General features: G+C 33.1%; 1 protein-coding gene across 1 annotated transcript; it reads right to left on the reverse strand.

Moving 5' to 3' along the window:
* Nucleotides 1-176: 176 nt before the first annotated feature.
* On the reverse strand, nt 177-20,437 carry LOC111707607 (uncharacterized). The gene is made up of 18 exons (XM_023480741.1): nt 20,334-20,437; nt 18,681-18,747; nt 17,089-17,199; nt 16,355-16,444; nt 16,170-16,249; nt 15,711-15,765; nt 15,066-15,128; nt 13,498-13,582; nt 12,135-12,544; nt 11,697-11,780; nt 10,575-10,639; nt 6,080-6,190; nt 5,638-5,699; nt 5,007-5,128; nt 4,236-4,333; nt 2,544-3,127; nt 1,790-2,170; nt 177-1,345 (listed from the first exon to the last, which is right to left on the reverse strand). Exons 1-18 carry the CDS (start codon nt 20,414-20,416, stop codon nt 1,278-1,280), a joined length of 2,619 nt encoding a protein of 872 aa, XP_023336509.1. The 5' UTR covers nt 20,417-20,437; the 3' UTR covers nt 177-1,277.
* Nucleotides 20,438-21,626: the final 1,189 nt, after the last annotated feature.

Genomic DNA, 21,626 nt, shown 5'->3' on the forward strand with positions numbered 1-21,626 from the left:
GTCTCCAGATTTAGAAAAAGAGGAGATCATTCATTGATCTCGATATCGACCATTCTAAAGTTTTCAATTTGATTAATTGTTAAAACATAGGAACCGTACTTCTGTCAGATCAATTATACACATTAAATTTGGTTACAAAATAAATCCGAAGATTTTACGTGTTCTGAATTTTTTTTCCATATTTTATATAAAAAATCAGGACTAATTTTCTTTGACACGGAGCCATAATTAATAGGATTGTTAGGACCGAAGCGGTGATTAAAAAATGGATAATCGTGTTAAATCTAAATCTGATTGGTTCTACGCAGTAAAGTTTTAAGGTGCCATTAAATTCAATTTAGGTATAGAGTATGGACTGGACAATTTGGAGAAAATTACAAAAATTTACTTTCACAAAGCTAACACGCCAAATAATGCCACAAATTAATCCTACGATTAACTGGCTTTCGCAAAAATATATAAGCTGTTTATAAAACTAGTAGGATTGTTGGGTTTACGTTGTAGAACTGTTAACCAACAAATCTAGGAAAAAATATCAATGGTTGACAAACAATTAATACATTTTAACATTTCCAATAATGTACATATGGATTTAATGTTAGATACAATCACATACATTCACTTGTTTACTTACAGTGCAACAGTGTGGCTGTACAATATGTGCTGTGTACAGTGTACACCGTACAGTATATAGTGTATTGTGTACACCGTATAGTATACAGTGTACTGTGTAGTGAACAAAGGAAGTATTTTCGTGGATTTTCTTAATTCGGTAGTACAGTTAGTTCTTTTGTGACTAGTTAGTGTAATGCAACGTTATCTTTCGTTACTATAATCATAGTTAGTGGTACTACAGCTATCAATAGCAAGGGAGACAAATAGTAAAGCTATTTTATAGCTTATCAGATTAGTATTTAATTTAAAACCAATTAAATTATTAGCAAATATTGTGATTAGCTGATATTAGTTTGAATAATCACTTAAAAGACAGGACAAATAGCTTGATTTAGCTTTCAATCAATCACAAGCTATTACAAGAATATCGATTTTACTGTTTTGACGAGTAGTCTAGTTTTCATTCAGTGAAATAGCTTAGAAGTTGTAATTTCCAGATTGTAAGCTCGCCCCTCTTGCAAGAATAGAAGAGGTTATATTTTCGTGGAAAAGGAACAGATCAAATAGCTGGCAATTGGTCCAACATTTACAATCCACATTTTTCATTCAACAAATTTGAAAAAAGAGCTCGGTCTCCTATTAGCTAAACAGGTGACGTAGATTTAGCTAACTGTGTAATATGTAACTTTAGATCCAGTGACAACCAACTCAGAACTAACAACATCCCAGCCTGAAATCATAAATTTTTTTGACCATGTAAATTATGTATTATGTAAATTAATATCAGAAGTTTAGCATTGGCTGATAAAACTAGAGAAATTCTCAAAGTTTTAAAGAGATTTACTCAAAGAAAAAAAAACATTTTTCTTTTCGCGAACTTTTAAACTGTATTCTAATGAACCATTCCGAGATTGTGAAGTTTTTAATAATTGCTCGTTATCTCTCAGCCCAGATATGTACTTTTGAGATCAAAAGGCAAATGTTTAGCAGGTTTCGGTTGGTGTTTTGCCCCTCTGCATTATTTTATGGGTCCGGATCTTGAAAGCCAAAATGTTGTGGATCAAAAGCACTAGGAGGGGAAAGGGGGGGGGGCAGGGGTCAGAGAGAGAAAAATTGTTTTTAACAATGAATACCCAGAGAGAAAAATCTAGTTTAATAAAAGCTAAATTATAACCTTGGTTTACAAAATCCACTATAACATCATAGTTAAAATTTCGTCTATCACTTCTCCTTCGGGTCTCTTTCTTCTCCTTCTCCTGCTGCTCATACCATCCCTCTTCCTCCTCCATCCACTCCTTCTCCTCCTCCTCATCCATCCACTCCTTCTCCTCCTCCTTTTCTTCCATCCACTCCTTCTCCTCCTCCTTCTCCATCCACTCCTTCTCATCCTCATCCTCAGAATACTCATCGACATTCTGCAGCTGGGAGCAGAGCTCCGGGTTGGATGAGATGTTTTCCGAGGTATCGGTTGGATTGGTTGGTTGGTCCCCGGGTAGTTCAGTTTTATCCGACATTGCCAGAAGGTCGGGGTTAAGATCGAATCCAAAACTGAGATCTAATCACAGAATCACAATCATAAAAAAAAAAACCATGATAGATGGGCATCCAAAAGTAGCTTAATAGCAGATTGAAAAATTGAGAATTACTATTTATAACCGATTGACTTTAAAAATACGTTCAAAATGTACTTATTACTTATAATTAATAATTATTTCCCCAAATTCTGTTAAATAGAAGAACAAATTTGACCTAAAAATCTCAATAAATTTCGTTTGTATTTTGGGAGACAAGTAATTTAACTGAAGTTTTGATCAAATTTATATTAAAATTGAACTAGAGCTAAAAACAATATGCCCAACAGTAAGTAAAGAAGTGTAAAGGGGTGAATAAAAAATATTTTTCTTGATTTTAATTGTGTGTTTTCTTTCCTTGTTGGTCGGGCTCCGTTTCTGATTTCTCCAGAATGACAACAGCTTGAGCAGGGAAGGGACCATTGGTAGCTTTCCTACTTTTATCCACTGTCCCACCGTTCATCAGCCGCGTCTCACTGCTGGCTTTTGGTTTAACTGTGTAGTTCGATAATTTACCACTAGGTGTCTCTAACGCTGTGGAATTGATATGGGATTTACTGGTCTGGGATTGAGCAGGACTATGCTTAAGAGTTCTAGTGTCTTTATCACGATTATTTGGTTTAATATTCTGACTGGGTTGGGTGGGATGAGAAGCAGGTTCAGGATTAGGTTTAGGATCATTACATGGATTAGTCACTTTAATATCAGAGTTTATTCTTGGTTCACAAACAGTATCACAATTCTCCCCCTTACCAGGGGTCACAATGTTTTGATTATTCAAGGCTGAAGGTGGTTTGGTGGGCGTGGCGGTTTCTGCAGGGGTGGGCGGGACTAGGGCGGGGAATGAATGAATTGTAGGAATATCTTCGGTAGGAGTGTAGGGAGGAATATCACCCTCTGTGGAAGAAATGGATTCCTTGTTATTCCCGGGAGAAGTTTCTCTGAAAAATTTAATTTTTTAGATTTATTTATTTATAATAGAGAGCGACATTTGTCATCTAAGTGGCTTTAGAAAAAAATTGTAACCCGACCCGTCAGCACCCCCAATAGATATTGAGATGTGAGCCATAAGGTAGAGGGCGTGTTAAGGTCGTATACTAGTGAATATGACCTTGGTGAGACCCCATACTGGAAATCTCATCATTAACATTTATGTTAAATGTTTTCTATAACCCCTGTAAGTAAGATATATCTGTATTGTTCATGTTCTCTATAACCCCTGTATGATGTAGTATTCTGTAATATAAATGCTTTCTGTGTAAACTATACCTGTACTATAAATGTTCTCGATAACCCCTGTATGTAAATTATACCTATTCTGTAACTGTTTTCTATAACCCCTGTATGTAAAATATACCTGAACTGTTCATGTTCTCCATAAACACTGTATGATAAAGTATATCTGTACTGTAAATGTTTTCTGAGTAAACCATACTTGTACTATAAATGTTCTCTATAACCCCTGAGCCCGAACGAAACTACCGAGTTTCTTTTCTGGGGTCTTAGCATTTGTGTAGGTTTTGATTTAAGAGATTCGAAAAAAATGGAGAATATAAACAACTTGAAAAAAATAATATTTCATTACAAGAATATTGATATTCACAAAACTGCCTAACCCCATTCGCGAAACCCGGGTTTTAAAACTGGTTTTCATTACGATACTCTGTCTTAAGTTTTGGGCTCTGAATTTAAACTATAGCTGTACTGTAAATGTTCTCTATAACCCCTGTATTTAAACTATCCCTGTACTGTTCATGCTATTGTTATCTATAAACCCTGAATAATAAATATATCTGTACTGTAAATGTTTTCTGTGTAAGCTACACCTGTACTATAAATGTTCTCTATAACCCCTGTATGTAAACTATACATGTACTGTAAATGTTCTCTATAACCCCTGTATTTAAAACTATACCTGTACTGTAAATGTTCTCTATAACCCCTGTATTTAAAACTATACCTGTACTGTAAATGTTCTCTATAACCCCTGTATGTAAACTATACATGTACTGTAAATGTTCTCTATAACCCCTGTATTTAAAACTATACCTGTACTGTAAATGTTCTCTATAAACTGCATGTTGTTGTTGTCCTGCCTGCTGGGTATACAGAGCAGCAGCATGTCGAGCGATATCGGCATAACTCGCCTATACATTTAATGGTTAAATGCTTTATTGGTTTTTATCTTAAATCTCAAGCTTTAACTATTTTTGTTAAGTGCTATCCAGAGTGTATTGAGTGATTAATGATTATGTACGCTAATGCAGATAAGAGTATTAAGATCATATTAGGGAGAAACATTGTCGAAAGTTCTTTTTCGACAATCATCACCACCCAGAGTATATACATAAAGAATGATTTTAGATGTATCATAACGTCAAGACTAGTTTTTTTAACCCTTTTTAAAACTTTTCCCCAAAATTTTATTTTACCCCGCCTAGAAAATCATTTCTCCCTAATTCAGCAAAACCCTGTTAAAAGTAATGAACTTCTTTAAGAAAAATAATGAACTTCTCTAAGAAAAATAATGAACTTCTTTAAGAAAAATAATGAACTTCTTTAAGAAAAATAATGAACTTCTTTAAGAAAAATAATGAACTTCTTTAAGAAAAATAATGAACTTCTTTAAGAAAAATAATGAACTTCTTAAAGAAAAAGGATTTTCAAAAGGGGAAGGAAATGATTTTAAAAAATATTAACCCCTCTGTCATCACGCCTTTGACATTTAATACCTAAATATGTCACTTTCATTTTATTAATATATCACTTACAAATAAACCATTAATTTTTAAATATTTCATGACAAAAAAAATCTGTGACCTGAGGTGTGTGTCCACTGCTGACCGAGTGCGCAGGCGCGGAGACCTTGACGCGCGTAGATCCGACCGGAAGTGAGTGAACGGAATCGTGGTCGTCTGTATCACTCGCCTCGCTCGGGGGAACTGAAAAATTCGTAGATTTTTTAAGAGGCCGAAAACGTAACTTTATGAACAGAGCGTTGACATCAGTTTATTTAAACACAACTAATTCCAACTACACTTAATCCTATAAAAAATGCGACAAAAAGGCGACATTTATTTAAACAATCGGATGTGTATAACTGAAGTGTCCGGAGTTGCCCGTCAAACTTAAAAAATTGATTTTTTTAGCCTTTGCAAGTTTCAGGGTACCTTATGGGGTTCAGAAAAGAATGTCAGTCAATTTGTTCAGCCGTTTGGCCTGCTATAACTAACATATTTATATAAGCGAAGAGATTTATCAAATGATAGCTTAACGGCCCGGCGTTGCCCGTGGAATTTTTTTTAGCGAATTTTAAAAAAATCTGATTTTTGAAAAAAAAACCGATTAATCGATTTTCGAAAAATACAAATTTTAGAATTTTTTTTGCTTGTGTCACCCCCAGGCATCCGTTTGACCGGCCGTAGGGAACTATTAAGAAGACTATTCCTACCTGAGCAAGTAGATTTAGTTCCAGATATCTTGTCTCCAGACCCACGGATTCTTTGATATCCTCTGTACACATATTCCGTTAGACCATTTTTCATAATCATACAGGGTTACCCACAAAATATGAGAATTTAATGACGACCTTTAACTAGAGGGTATAATTTTTCTGATCAAGTATGAAGACAAATGGAAGGAAAATCCTGAGAAATATAAGAAATATTTTCCCACCAAAATGTAAACTTGACTTCAAACAACAAAGAAATTTTAACAAAATTAAATCAAAATTTGAAGAAAAAAAATAAATTTAAATAGTAAGAAAGTTCAAATTTTCTTTAAAACTTCGGATTTTTTTCTCGTTAAATTTGTGGTTCATTAACCACTTGAAATTGTATTTTTGGGAAACTTATGTCTGAATTTTCACAAAATGGCGGGAATCAGAAATATTCCTGAAAGTCCAGTCCTCGTTGTCCTGGTTCTGTGAGTTACCCCGGACAAGATGTCCTCGGCGTCCTTGTCCTTGTCCTAGCTCGTCCTCTCCGCGAGATCTATTCTCCTCACTGGATAAAAAAATGAATTATTTTAACTTAAAGAAATAAGTTGCAAATCACTGCACTTCATAGCTTGACATATTAGTTCTGTCAATTCAGTCCTGTCTGTCCTACCTATCCAACAAGGAATACAATTTCAATTACCAATTACTTATTATAATTAATATGGTTGTAAATTAAAATTAAAATAAAAACTTTAAAACTAAGAGGATTTTGAATTTGATTTGAGTATTCTGGCTTGTACAAAGCCTTTGATTATGAATAACGTATAAGTAGCAAGGATGTAAGAAAAAGACAAAATTAATTCCGCAAAAGCATTCTCAATAGTCTTATCCGTTTTGGTAATCCAGAAGAAAAGAAGCTGAATAATTTAGGAAGAAAGATAGTATTTCGCGGAGTTACGAAATGTTTCCGAACCAGATGAAGGATTAGAAGTTTCATCTCTTGTATTTTGATCTCTATTACTGTACTGCAGTTCAAGTGCACAGATACTGTCCCCTCTTTCATGTTAAGACTAGCTATACTAAAACCAGTTTTTTGTTGACAAACAAGTGTCGGCTCAGATAAGTTTTCTATTTACATTTGGCTTGACAATAAGTCAGAATAGCCATCACCATAGGAACAATCAGAGCTTCCCTGAGCGTATTGGTATGAAATTTATATTATTATCGTTATTTTTAACTTTTATATGTTAGATTTATATACCATTATAATATTGTCTTACATTATATTTAAGCACAGTAAATGATGAGTTTTCTATATAAAGAGTAGTAGTGGTTCTAAAACCACGAAACAGATAGATATAAATTAAAGATGCATGGAAAGATATATAGATATGAAAATAGTTCGATATATAGATATAAGGATAGAAAAATACAAAGATATTTATGTTCTGCATCTTATTCACCCTCTAAGACACAGGTTATAATTCTTCATCACTGGAAGTCCTGAAGTTCTGGGATGGGAAAAATTGATTGTATTTAAATAATGTAGTTTTATATGTTAGGTATTTATTTCTACATTTGTTTTTTTCATATTTAAAATTCATTGTAAGGCCTCATGATTGATTCTTTTACTTTCAGATACTTTATATATTGGTTTCATTGATCTGGTATGGACCAGTTTTGTTATCAATACCAAATCTGATAAATCTACTGAGGAAGCTTCAATGAGTTTAATTCTCTTTATCTTCAGAGAAAGAAACTATGACCTTCAGAGTAATTCATAGAATTGGATGCATTGGTCCTAGAATCAAAACCAACAATGAAACCTTGGTAAGCCAATACCATTAAATGCGCCACAGTGCTGGCATTCCAGAGCCACTTCTTATATCCACCAAGGATCTTAGACCATTCTTCAGAAGCTTTACGCATACAGCCAACCCAGAATCCTGAGTATTAGACTCCTTGATATGAAACTCATGGATTATGAGAAGTTAATGTTATCTAACATTAGTTTCGCCCTGTCGTCTTGATCTAAACGATCCTAAACAGCTGAACTTTAAGATTGATCTGACATCCAACCCTCCTCTACACTGTTTCCTGGAAAAGATTGATCTTAGTGAAATCCCTGCTTCAGAAGAAGTGAAGTGGGAGTTCTGTGTACTCAATGCAGGAAAAGTCTCCTTCTTCTCGATTCCTCCTCTTCTGTTAAATCACATCTAGATGAGGTTGCTGGGGTTGGTTGAAGTTCCGGTCTCTGGAAGGGTTGTCTCCTTTCTACTCACCAAGAGAACCTTTTAAACAGGGTAGAGAATCCAGGGATTGTTGCTGCGTCTGATAATCTCTGTTCCAACAACATTGAGGATTCTTCAGAGGAGATTATCCGAACAGAAATTCTAAATATTGACGAGGTATACTTTTTAATGAACAAAAAATTGAGGTTGATGTCTCAACATTAAAGCAAAATTGTAGCCTGGTGGAGGGGCAGAGGCCCATTCAGTTCAAAAATTGTATTGGGGTAAAACTGGGAAACCATTAACTCACATACTAGTTGGACATCTGAATCTCAGTTCTATCTGGTTTGAACTCAACTAATATGTGAAGTGTGTTGAGATGTATTGTATTTAGTATATTTTGTGAATCTCTTGCTAACTAGTTTGTGGAGTGTGCTGATGTGTTTTTATATAACTTAACTTCACATAGTTTATTTACTAAATCTCTTGCCAACTAGTTTCTGGAGTTTGTTGATATGTATCGTCAGAAAATTAAATTTTAAACTGACTGTGATGATAAATGGGCTATCCTTCTGTAAAATTACAACGATCATACAACCTTGATTTTTTATTTGAGATTAAGGTGTTATTTGAAACAATATTCAAAAAAGTGATAATTTTTTTACTTTTACTGTAAGAAATAAAATCTTGCTATTTAAGTAGTAATCTTTCGAACTGTGATTTTCAGAAATCTAATCTTGCCATATAAGCAAACCAGTTTTGAGACAGTCTTAGCAAGCTCTAAGATCTCTTGCAAACTGGTTGAATTCTGTAATAAAATTATCAATCAAATCTAGTACTTTGTTACAATTGACGAATTTGTAGGTCTTCAATCACAGGTCACTCAAGATCTTGAACCAAGTTCCTTTACATCAGAATCTAGACAAGTGTATCCAGAAACTGATGGTCTCAATAGAACTGAAACCTCAGGACAAAATGAAAGTGAAAAAAAGACTGGTTTAACATTTGCTGAACCATCCTGTAGCATTGAGAAAACTTCAGAGCTGAATCTACCACCACAACTGATTTCAAAAATGACTTTGAAAATAATAGGGTACTGGTTGGCATATTATAAGACATATTAGAAAACAGGATGGGAATTGAATCTGATATCTCTGTACTTGCTTAAGAAGTGTCTGACTTGCAACCTCCTACCAGCAAGATCATATCTGGGAGATTAGTGGAACTAGAATTTACATCAAGGGAATCTCAAGAGTCTAAAATAACATGTTCAGGTAATGGTGAAGGCCATTCAAAGCTTCATTTTCTGGTGGAACCAGTTCTGTTGTGCAGAACTCAGGATTCAGACAAGCGTATCTGGATCCTGGTGGACTCAAATACAACTGGGCATTCAGGATCCGGGCAAGGAAAAAGGATGCGTGATGGTAAAATCAACCAGTTGGAATCCACTAACGAGATAGTTGAATATATAAACTATGTAGAACTAAACCAGATTTTAATATCCGAGCAACCTTATGTTGATAATTACACCACAGAAATTTTTTTAACAATGATCAAAAAGCAAAAGACGTGAAGTTCCTTTATTTATCTTAGTCTGAATATGAAGAGTCCAAGAGGTTCGGAAAAGATTCACAGCTGAATATTTATGAGTTTTCAACTGATTTGAAGCCTTTAAAGGAGACAGATGTTCTTAAAAGGATGAGGCTAACCTGAAAAGTACCTGGAAGAATCTATATAATGTAAGCTGGCTCGAAAAACTGATGATTTCCAGGAGAAGAAAAGATAGTTGATAAGAAAGTTTGGTGACATAAAGACTATGACTGAAGGTTTACAAACAAAAATTTGATTACCTAAAAACTTAAAATTCCTTAATCCAGAAGATCGTCCAGTTGCCTGAAACCTCTGATATCTCCTCTCATCAGATAAAACTACGCCCAGAATTGAGCCTACCCAAAGATCTGCAATTGCAGAGGAGGTTAAGAGAACTAGAAAAAATTATCTTTCAATGAGAGATCTAGGGTATCTGAAATTCATATTCAGGACTCAACAGTCATGTGGAAGAGGAGGATCGAAGACAAAACCTGAGATATATAGCTTCTTAGTAGGCCATCAGTATCCTGTCAAATAGAATATTTTCAAGAAAGAACTGCCATAATGGATATCCTTTGAGAACTTGTCCCTGCCTGATACGGAAGTTTCTTTTTGGTTGTCTTACCACTATATTGAAAATTGAATAGGGAGGGACTATGCAAAAGAGGTTAATCTCTAACAGACAGTCAGGTAGATTCATTGCTGAAGTATGGATTTAAGTGGACCAGAAAAGATCTTGCTGTTTTGTATTGAACAAATATTTGTTAAAGAAGATCAATCTATTGTAGTTTTGCATGTTTTTTTTTTTTGAGGGGTGGAATGTATTTCAAGAAAATATACACCCCTGGAAGATATATAAAGATGAAGATAGATATAAAGAAAGATATATAGAAGATATGTGGCAGGCAAGTCAAGTCGTCATACTTTCCGCCTCAATGTCTGCAGCTTCTGTCCTTGAAGATATCAGCTGATAAACCCATGTGATATAAAACTCGCCATTTTTTATGAGCAAAGCTTTCTTCTGTTTTACTTACACAACAATATAGTTAGTTGCATTTCAGTCATCGCTTGTTATTTAGTTGACACTTAAAGATAGATAAATAGATAGAATAGGAAGAAGGTGAATACCTGAAAGCAGACCCAGTTGGTAATCTAGCAGACCTATCTTTCTTCTTCCTTGGTTTCTTAGTTACCTGGAAATACAATCATTGATCAGCAGATCGTACAACAAATCAATTATATCATTTGATTATGAACATATACTTATATATCTAGTTATCAATCATTATTTGATTAGGAGATTTTATAAAACAATTCAATATATGCAGACCACATCAAATAATCAATCATTTGATACTAAGACTCCACCAATAAATTGAATATTGATCAATTGACTATTCAGGTGACAAATGAGTTACATATTTTGATCTTAAGAACATTCAATAAATTAACAACATTGTTTAGTCATGATGTCCAAAAATCAATCTTTGCTCACCCATACCAATGAACACTTGACAACCCTTTAAAAAGTTGCCCAATCAATAAACCCACCAATTATCCAACTATTCAACCAATCCATCAACCGCCACAAACCAACCCTTCATCCAACAAAACCTGCACCAACCAAAGGTAAGGTAAAGCCATATGAGAATTATGTACTAAGAATACACCAAATTCTTATATTCACAATGAACTCTATCAGTTTCAGTGGCTGTACGAATGTATATTGGACGTTTGTCAACAAACACATTCATAACTGAAATTAACTGCAACATGAGATTGAACCCTGTTTACTGTCAACAAATAAATTCTAAATCCGAGTGATAAAGAGGAAGGCTTGCCATTTTAAGCCTTCTGATAAGAAACTAAATCTTCAGGATGCATTGGTTGTATGTACTCGTTAGTAAAGTGGAAGCACAAAGAAAAAAACTTTATTGGACGAATCAGCGTTTTGCTGGGAACCACATAAATGGACAAAAAACAGCAAACAAGGACCCCCAACACCCTCTCCTGTCGAAACTATAGATATTGTTTCAACATTAGTCTGATTAGATTGTTTACAACCAGCCTGCCAAACCAGTTTATAGCCACCAAAACCGTGCTCATTGTGTATTCCAGAATTATTTTTTTGTACAGTAAATAAATTCTCTTATGGCCCAACCTTCTGTCCACCCAACCCTTTATTCAACCAACCAACCAACCAACCAGCAACCAACCAATCCATCAACCACCAAACCAAATAAAGCATACCTCTGTGAACTCAAGCACCTCTCTTTCCGGATAGAATATTTCTGCCTCTAGTTCCAGTGGAGGGGATGAGGAATCAGAAATATCCTTTAAATATACAGAATATAAGTTTCAAAAACCTTTCAATCGAGAAATGAATTTTCATATTTTAGAGGTTCTTTTCAAATTGACCTTCTTGAGATAAAAAAAATTAGGAAAAAGCTATGAAGTAATAATAGATTCTGCTGGTTCAGCTGCTTCTACTGAAAGGTTTTTCAACAATTTCAGTGGTTTCCCAGATTAAGTTTGTACTACACAAAGAATTTCAAACTTTTACAGCCCACCTTGATTTTAAACAGTACCAAATAAACCACATTCTTAAATTTCAGATTTTAGTGATATCTTGTACACTATTTACATTTTTATGCTTTCTATAGTATAAGTTAGTGGGTCACCCTGTACCTTAGTTGATTCTCTTGAAGGATATGTGGTATGGGCGGGATCGGGTTGTCCCAAATCTACCGAATGGGCAGTTCCCCGTCCACTACTAACCGTTCCCTGCCCACTGCTGGCTACACTCCCGCCCTCCTGTCTCTCCTCTTCCTCCCGTCTTGGCTTGGATCCCGTCTCATCCTCCCGCCTTGGCTTACTTCCCATTTCCTCGTCTTCCGTTGATACTTCAACAGAATTCTTCTTACTAGCGCTTTTCCTGACAACTTCTTTCTCAGCGGATTTTTCCTTCTTCTTTCTTTTTTCCGTGTTCGAAGAATCTTCTTTTTTAGTATTCTTCTTGTTCTTCTTATCCTCAATCTTCTCAGTATTCTTTTCTGCAGATTTTCGGTTCTTTTTCCCCAAGTTGTCTGATTCAGCACCTACAATAGGAACAGTTAAAAACAAATAATTATCCAATATCAGCTCACTAACGACCATTAAGCAATGTCAGTTTGTTGGTTTCTTATAATCTAATGAACGTATAGAATGATTAACCACATTTTTTGTTGAACCCTAAGAAATGATCATTGTTTCAGAATGTTTCTTACACCTTTTAGATTTTTAAGAATTTGAAATTGCACAAACGAAAACAGAAAAATCTTCGACATTTAAAGTTATAGCAAGATGTTACAAAGTATAAAAAGGCAAGATTGCATGTATTAATAAAAAGGAAAAAGGTGAGTGTGCCCTGTGCACGTTGTTCGTACAAAATTAGTTAATATCAATATTGATCTAAGTGGAAAAGATCAATATAAGGAGCGTGTACGAATGAATGTTCTTCAACTAGTATAATAATTTCCATTCTTTAATGCTTGGAGTGTGTAAGAATATAGATTCTTTCACGCTTGATCATGTAATAATTCTTATATGGTCTGAGCGTTAAAGAATGAAAATTCTACAACCCCAGTCACCCCAGTGTAAGAATAAGCATTCTTTAACACTAGGAAGTGAACAATATTGGAAAATATTTCTCCTGAACCGTGTAATAATGGGAATTCTTACACGATAGGATTACTACCATGGAACCGAACAGATAAGATATTATAGGTATTCTTGCGCAAACATTTTTTATGAGAGGTTAAATGATTGGCAAATGAATAAAATTTTGGGTAAAATTTATCATAAATGAATAAAAACTTTCCTTTTGATGTCTAATTCTTAATTATTTCCTCCCACATCGTCAAAAATCTTTATCCTTTTTTAAAAAAAATATATACATACCTGGGGGCAAGAGTTAATAAAGAAAAAAAATCTGATTTTTATTTAATTTAATTTTAACCTTCAAAACTGTGCAAACAATGTCTGTGTTAATATCGAGAGAGAGTCTGTTTACCTATAAACTGTAGGATAGCGTCCACATCTTGATATCCTTTATATCCTTCAATATCTTCAGATTTTTTCACATTCTTCTCCTCATCCTGTACAACAAACGTTATGTACGCTTCAGTTATTATGTACAACGCAACAAACCATATGAACAAAAAAACTATTATTGACAACGCAACAATTGTCATTTACATCACAAGTATCATGTTAAAACACAGCAAATATTATGCATAAATATCATGTAAAACACAAAAAAGGACGATGCAAGAAATATTCTGTAAAACATAACAAAAAAACTAATATTATTTAAACACAACAAATATAATGTAAATTGTAAAACACAACAAATTATGTAAACACAAACAAATATTTTGTAAAACGTATCACACATTATGTAAAACACAACAAATATTACTTACAGCACATCAAGAATTAAGTACTAAGAATATCATGTACCAAGCACAACATATATTATATACAGCACATCAAGAATTAAGTACAACAAATATCATGTATCAAACACAACAAATATTATGTACAGCACATTAAAAATTAAATACAACAAATATCATGTACAAAACACAACAAATATCATGTACAGCACATTAAGAATTAAGTACAACAAATATCTTGTACCAAACGCAACCAATATTATGTACAACACATTAAGAATTAAGTACACAAATATCATGTACCAAACACAACAGATATTATGTACAGCACATTAAGAATTAAGTACAACAAATATCATGTACCAAACACAACAAATATTATGTACAGCACATTAAGAATAAAATACAACAAATATCATGTACCAAACACAACAAATATTATGTTCAAAACAACAAGAATTGGAAACAAAACAAGCAACTGATTTTACAAAGTGTGAAATTATTCTATTCTTAACAAGCATTTAAAATTCGATCTTTGATATCCAATCATTGATCTTTGATATACATTCCTTGACCTAGGCTTTGATATCCTTTCCTTGATCTATGATATCTATTCCTTGATCTTTAATATCCATTTCTTAATCTTTGGTAGCTATTCCTTGATCTTTGATATCCATTCCTTAATCTTTGGTAGCTATTCCTTGATCCTATATATCCATTCCTTAATTTTTTAAATCCAATCCTTGATCTTTGATATCCAATCCTAAATCTTTTATATCCAGTCTTTGATCTTCGATATCCATTCCTTGATCTTTGATATCCATTCCTTGATCTTTGATATCTTTTCCTTGATCTTTGATATCCATTCCTTGATCTTCTATATCTATTCCTTGGTCTTTGATATCGATTCATTAATCTCTGATATCCAATCCTTGATCTTTGATATCCAATCCTATATCTTTAATATACATTCCTTGACCTTTGATATCCATTCCTTAATCTTTGATAACTATTCCTTGATCTTTGATATCCAATTCTAAATCTTTGATATCCAATCCTTAATATTTGATATCCAATCCTTAATCTTTGGTATCTATTCCTTGATCTTTGATATCCAATCCTTGATCTTAAATATCCAATCCTTAAACTTTGATATCCAATCCTTGCAAAATGAGATATTTACCTTTTTCCTTCGGATTTTACTCTTCTTCTCAATTTTACTTTTATCTTCTAATAATGGAGTTTCCTAAAATAAAGTATTATTATTTTTGTGATTGTGATTATGATTATGATTATGATTATGATTTGTGATTTGTCATTTGTGATTGTGATTGTGATTGTGAGTGTGGTTGTGGTTGTGGTTGTGGTTATGATTATGATTATGATTATGATTATGAATATAATTATAATTATAATTATGATTATGATTATGATTATGATTATGATTATTATTATGATTATTATTATTAATTTAAAAGGAATGTTTTAGTAATAACAAGAAACCCTTAACTTTAAGCAGGGCAATGCCGAATTTACAACGATACCCTTTATTTAAACCTTCTTCTGATAAAGATGTGGATATTGTTGTTTAATTGAAAAATGTTTATTTTTTACAATTCCCTCCATTTTTTCTGGAGAAAACCGATTTCGTAGAAAAACCTCAACTGACAAAAATAATTTTTCAGGGAGAAAAGCTTATTCATTCTCAAACAGACAAAGCTTTCTAGGGTACCGTTGTAAATCGGATATGCCCTGCAATACATATGAAAGGTTACTTTAAATAACGTATACAATCCCATAATCAATTGATTGATTGATTGATGCATACCTTGGGTGGAAGAGAGGGGACGGTTAAACGCTGACTGGTAAACACAGGTGTGTGCCTAAACATTAGATCATAAAAATTCATTAATCCTTCTTAGAAATGATATTAAAAAAATAGTTAACACATAACTCATATTTTTGTCAAATCAAGAATAATAGGAAAGAGGTCTGGGGGGCCCCATCTTTACATGGAATTGGGGAGGGGGGTGATATATTTGTTAGAATCCCCCTTTCCAATTAAAACTTTCTGAAATTTATTTCTTCAAAATCATCCCCCATCCCCCCTCCAGGTTACAAAAGGAATTATGGATTAAAGTTTTTCATTCCCTTACTCCAAATCATTTCCTTACTCCAAATCCTTCCCCCACCAAAAAAAAATTAAAATAATGTCTTTCTTGTGTTGCAGAGGTATAATTCTGGGAAATTTATCCCCCTGATAAGCAATAAGCGCCCTGAACTCTACCTATAGATTGAGATGGGTCGGGTATGCTCGTTCATAATCGGGAAAACACTTTGATTCCCATTCACATCCAGCTTATCATCCTAGATAGATAGATAGATAGATATAGATATAAATATAGATATATAGATATAGATATAGATAGATAAAGATAGAAAGAGATAAAAAGATAAAATTAAATATTTTACCTCCCGATCTCTATCACTATCAGTTACTGATCGAATACTTGATCGATCACTTTGAAGCTCGATTCCCTCATCTGGTCCCTGACTAGAGATCTGAATAACAATAACAATAACAATAACAATAACAATAACAATAGCAATAACAAAGGCAATAGCAATAGCAATAGCAATGATAAAAGCAATAACAATAACAAGGTCAATAGTTATTACCAAAACAATAACACAATAGCAATACCAATTGCAATAGAAATTACCAAAACAAAAACAATAACAATAACAATAACAATAACAATAACAATAACTATAACAATAACAACAATACTAACATTAATAACAACAATAAAATTATTAACAATATTAATAACAAATGAAATGATGACAACATCAATGAAAGTCGATATCAATATTAATGTACCAATTGCAACACAATATTGATGAGAATATCCATGAAAATTACAATAACAATATAAAAACGAAACAGTAACATTAAAAACAAAAAGATAATGAGAATACAATAACAAAACAACAATAATAACACAATATTCACAAAAAAATTACTATAAAAATGACATTGACAGTTTAGTTATAATTTAAAATAGTAAAATCCCAGAATTTTTTTTTCGATAACAATGGAAAGCAAAAACAAGCAACAAATAGAGGAGGAGAATGGGGGGCCTTAATTTCAGAGAAGAAAAAAAACAAAAACATTACATAAAAAAGCAATGAAATTCATTTACCACTCTGCCACGAGTTTCCATTCTTTGTCTAGCATGTAGTAGAGATATAGATTCATCAAACTCTGTATATTCAGCCCTACCCTCCATATCAACCATCTCTATCTCTTCAACCTGGAATATATAAATAGATTAATTTACAAAATGGCCGACAGCAAATTTTTTATTTCTTAGGAATTGCGGATTTCCCTCATGGGATAGAATCTATTTACAAGGCTGTCATTGGTCAACACAATTTAAGAAGTATATTCCTGCACTCTCATTGGAGAAAACAATGTACGGATATCCAAAGAGAGAGAAATAGATTGAATTAAGGACTAAAATTAAAAGTTTCCACAATGGATATTCGGATTAAGTAGTTGGGATTAAAGGTTATCCATTCTGAAGTTCCCAGCTTAGTAGAGTTGCATAATATGACCTTCTCCTTCTGTGTAGTTCAAGTGGAAGAGAGATTGTCGTGATAGGGTTGGTTATGAGGTTAATTGATCAAGTGGAAGAGAGATTGTCGTGATAGAGTAGGTTATGAGGTTAATTGATCAAGTGGAAGAGAGATTGTCGTGATAGGGTAGGTTATGAGGTTAATTGATCAAGTGGAAGAGAGTTTGTCGTGATAGTGTAGGTTATGAGGTTAATTGATCAAGTGGAAGAGAGATTGTCGTGATAGGGTCGGTTATGAGGTTAATTGTCGTGATAGGGTATGTTATGAGGTTAATTGTCGTGATAGGGTAGGTTATGAGGTTAATTGTTGTGATAAGGTAGGTAATGAGTTGAATTGTCGTGATAGGGTAGGTTATGAGATTAATTGTTGTGAAAGGGTAGGTAATGAGGTGAATTGTCGTGATAGGGTAGGTTATGAGGTTAATTGTTGTGATAGGTTAGGATATGAGGTTAATTGTCGTGATAGGGTAGGTTATGAGGTTAATTGTTGTGATAGGGTAGGTTATGAGGTTAATTGTTGTGATAGGGTAGGTTATTAGGTTAATTGTCGTGATAGGGTAGGTTATGAGGTTAATTGTCGTGATAGCGTAGGTTATTAGGTTAACTGTCGTGATAGGGTAGGTTATGAGGTTAATTGTTGTGATAGGGTAGGATATGAGGTTAATTGTCGTGATAGTGTAGGTTATGAGGTTAATTGTGATAGGGTAGGTTATGAGGTTAATTGTTGTGATAGGGTAGGTTATGAGGTTAATTGTTGTGATAGGGTAGGTTATGAGGTTAATTGTTGTGATAGCGTAGGTTATTAGGTTAATTGTTGTGATAGGGTAGGTTATGTGGTTAATTATTGTGATAGGGTAGATTATGAGGTTAATTGATCAAGTGGTATTTCTGATTCACATTATTACTCTTAATATTGTATGATAAAGAATGAATGATATATCCTAGATTTCAACGAAAATAATGGATAATTTATAATTTTTGAGGATTTCTGCTTTAAGATAATGATGAAATGTATCAGAATTAAAGATTAATAGAAAACGACGTAATCTTCCATATTATCGATTAGATAAAGGTTTAAGGTTTCCATTGTGAATCTAACCTGACCCATACAAGGTCACTTAAAAATACACTTACAGCCCCTTTTATAAAGTATTTACCTCTGTTTTATTACTGTCTGTATCTCCTCCTTCATCCCCCTGATCTATATCTATACTTAAATGATCCCTGGACACAACACAACCAGTCAGTGTCAGATAAAAGTTAAATCTAGGGGTGTATATTTTCTTGAAAAAACTCACAAAACAAACCATATAGATAATTAAAAGTAGAAAATGAAGGGGGCAAAGCTTAAAAGTGCTCAATAGGTAAAAATGTAGAATGTAGACGGGAAGAAATATTATTTTATGGGAAAATGAAGGAATTTTTGGGTAAAAATTTCAAAAAGGAGAAAAAACTTTACTTCTTCAATCTTCATGTCCATCCCCCCCCCCCATAGCACCAAAACATTTTTCTCAAAAATACCTCAAATTTAATCTCACAAGAGAATTTTCTCACAGTTACAGGGTTACCCACAAAGGACAAGACTTCAGTGACGAAAGACCATCAGTAAAACCAGAGAAGGCAGATAGATAAATAAAATTATTTCAACAGGGCCGTGGGCTCATCTTTAGTGGGTAACCCTGTGCTCATCTTTAGTGGGTAACCCTGTGCTCATCTTTAGTGGGTAACCCTGTGGCCTGTATATACTTGTTGTTCGGGTCCACGTGTTTATGATCTTTAATAGTTTTTTTTGACAGAAAATTTGAAAAAAAAACTTGGGGAGAGAAGTATCAGCAGGGAGATTTGAATGAATTGTTAGTTTCTCCTTAAATCTCCTGAAGCTCCCACAGTTTCTGTTAACATTTTTTCTACTTCACAAATTAAATCAATTTTTAAGTTCAATGCACAATATGTGTAAGAAACGGGGGAAACATTTTTCAAGGGGGGGGGGGGGTTGCGGTTGAGAAATTAAACATAAGCTTCCCACCCTCTTTTTGGTGCTTTTAACCCGAAATATTTTATTCATTCACCCCTTAGAATAGTTTCCCTCAATTTAGTGATAAAAATGTTATGCTCTCAACCAACTATTTGAGGAAATAATATGTAAAATGAATAATGATAATATATATATGAAAAAATAGACAGGGCGAGGAATGGGATTGGTTAGAACGACCCATCTGATTAATTGATTGACAAGCTATTGATAACACGAAGACTAATTATTACTAAAATGAAAATGACAAATTAAAGCTAAAACGAAGGCGACTAATAATTGCTAAAATGAAGACGGCTTGTTATTGATAAAACGAAGACTAGTTATTGCTAAAAAAAAGACTAGGTATTGCTAAAAAGGAAGACGACTAATTATTGCTAAAACGAAGACGAATAATTATTGCTAAAACGAAGGCGACTAATTATTGCTAAAATGAAGACGACTAGTTATTGCTAAAATGAAGAAGACTAGTTATTGCTAAAACGAAGACGAATAGTTATTGCTAAAACGAAGACGACTTATTATTATTAAAACGAAGACGACTAATTATTGCTAAAATGAAGACGACTAGTTATTGCTAAAATGAAGACGACTAGTTATTGCTTAAATGAAGACGACTAGTTATTGCTAAAACGAAGACGAATAATTATTGCTAAAATGAAGACTACTAGTTATTGCTAAAATAAAGACAAATAGTTATTGCTAAAACGAAGACGACGAATTATTGCTAAAATGAAGAAGACTAGTTATTGCTAAAGGAGGACGACTAGTTATATTCCTGTATCTGCTTCGTATCATACTATCACTGGTAGAGTGTAGAAGTTCACCGGGACCCATGGGACCCATCTCCTCATACAGCATCTACAGAGTACAGTTTATATATTAAATGGATTTGTGACGGAATTTCACTTCAGTTCGGTTAAATACTAAAGGGAATGTAAACAGAGTTCTACAAATCTTATCATTGTTAAGGGAAGGTCAAAAGAATTTAAAAATACAGTTTATTATTATAGGAAGGTCAAAAGAATTCTAGGATTCGGTTTATCATTAAAGGGAAGGCCAAAAGAATTCTAAAATTCAGTTAATTATTAAAGGGAAGGTCAAAAGAATTCTAAAATTTAGTTTATTATTTAAGGGAACGTCAAAAGAATTCTAGGGTTCGGTTTATCATTGAAGGGAAGGTCAAAAGAATTCTAAAATTTAGTTTACTACTAAAGGGAATGTTTAAAGAATTCTAGAATTAAGTCTTTTATTCTATATTCTAAATGGAAAGGATGTAAGGGACAAGGGTGTACCAGGATTGGAAAGATAAGGTTTACCGGGAAGGGGGTGGGGTAGGTGGGGTACAGGATTGGATTGATATGTGAGTGGTTTGCAAAAGTGCATAAGTTGAAAAATGCAAAATTTGACATCATAAACCAACTAAAATTTATTTGCCCCAATACAGCAAAAAAACCCCTAAAATATCATTTTTTTGCATATCACGCTGACATACCAATCATCTCAGGGAAACAATTTTTCAAGAAAATATACATTGTACAACCTTGGAGGAGTAAAAACATAAAAGAATGAATGAAAAATAACCAATGAATACATAAAAGAATGAAAAATAACTAATGAAAACAAAAATGAATGAAAAATAAATAATGAATACATAAATGAATGGAAAATAACTAATGAATACATGAAAGCATGAATGAATAGTAACTACTGAAAACATAAATGAATGAAAAATAACCAATAAAAGCATGAATGAAAGAATAAAAAATAACTAATGAATACATAAATGAATGAAAAATAACTAATGAAAACATGAATGAATGAATGAAAAATAACTAATGAAAACATAAATGAATGAAGAAAAAAAACTAATGAAAACTTGAATGAATGAATGAATGAAAAATAACTAATAAAAACATGAATGAATGAATGCAAAATAACTAATAAAAACATGAATGAGTGAATGAAATAATAACTGATGAAAACATAAGTGAATGAATAAATAATAACTAATAAAAACATATGAATGAATTAAAAATAACTAATGAAAACATGAATGAATGGATGAAAA

This window comes from Eurytemora carolleeae, unplaced genomic scaffold, assembly GCF_000591075.1.
Source record: "Eurytemora carolleeae unplaced genomic scaffold, Eaff_2.0 scaffold336, whole genome shotgun sequence".
Lineage (NCBI taxonomy): Eukaryota > Metazoa > Arthropoda > Copepoda > Calanoida > Temoridae > Eurytemora > Eurytemora carolleeae.

What these genes read in the sequence shown, in the direction of transcription:
- LOC111707607 (XM_023480741.1), bottom strand. Translation starts at nt 20,416, where the DNA reads ATGCTGTATGAGGAGATGGGTCCCATGGGTCCCGGTGAACTTCTACAC. An exon ending in CGACCCATCTCAATCTATAG is followed by an intron (nt 15,766 to 16,169) that starts GTAGAGTTCAGG and finishes TCTAATGTTTAG; the next exon opens with GCACACACCTGTGTTTACCA. An exon ending in AACGAGGACTGGACTTTCAG is followed by an intron (nt 5,700 to 6,079) that starts GAATATTTCTGA and finishes ATATGTGTACAG; the next exon opens with AGGATATCAAAGAATCCGTG.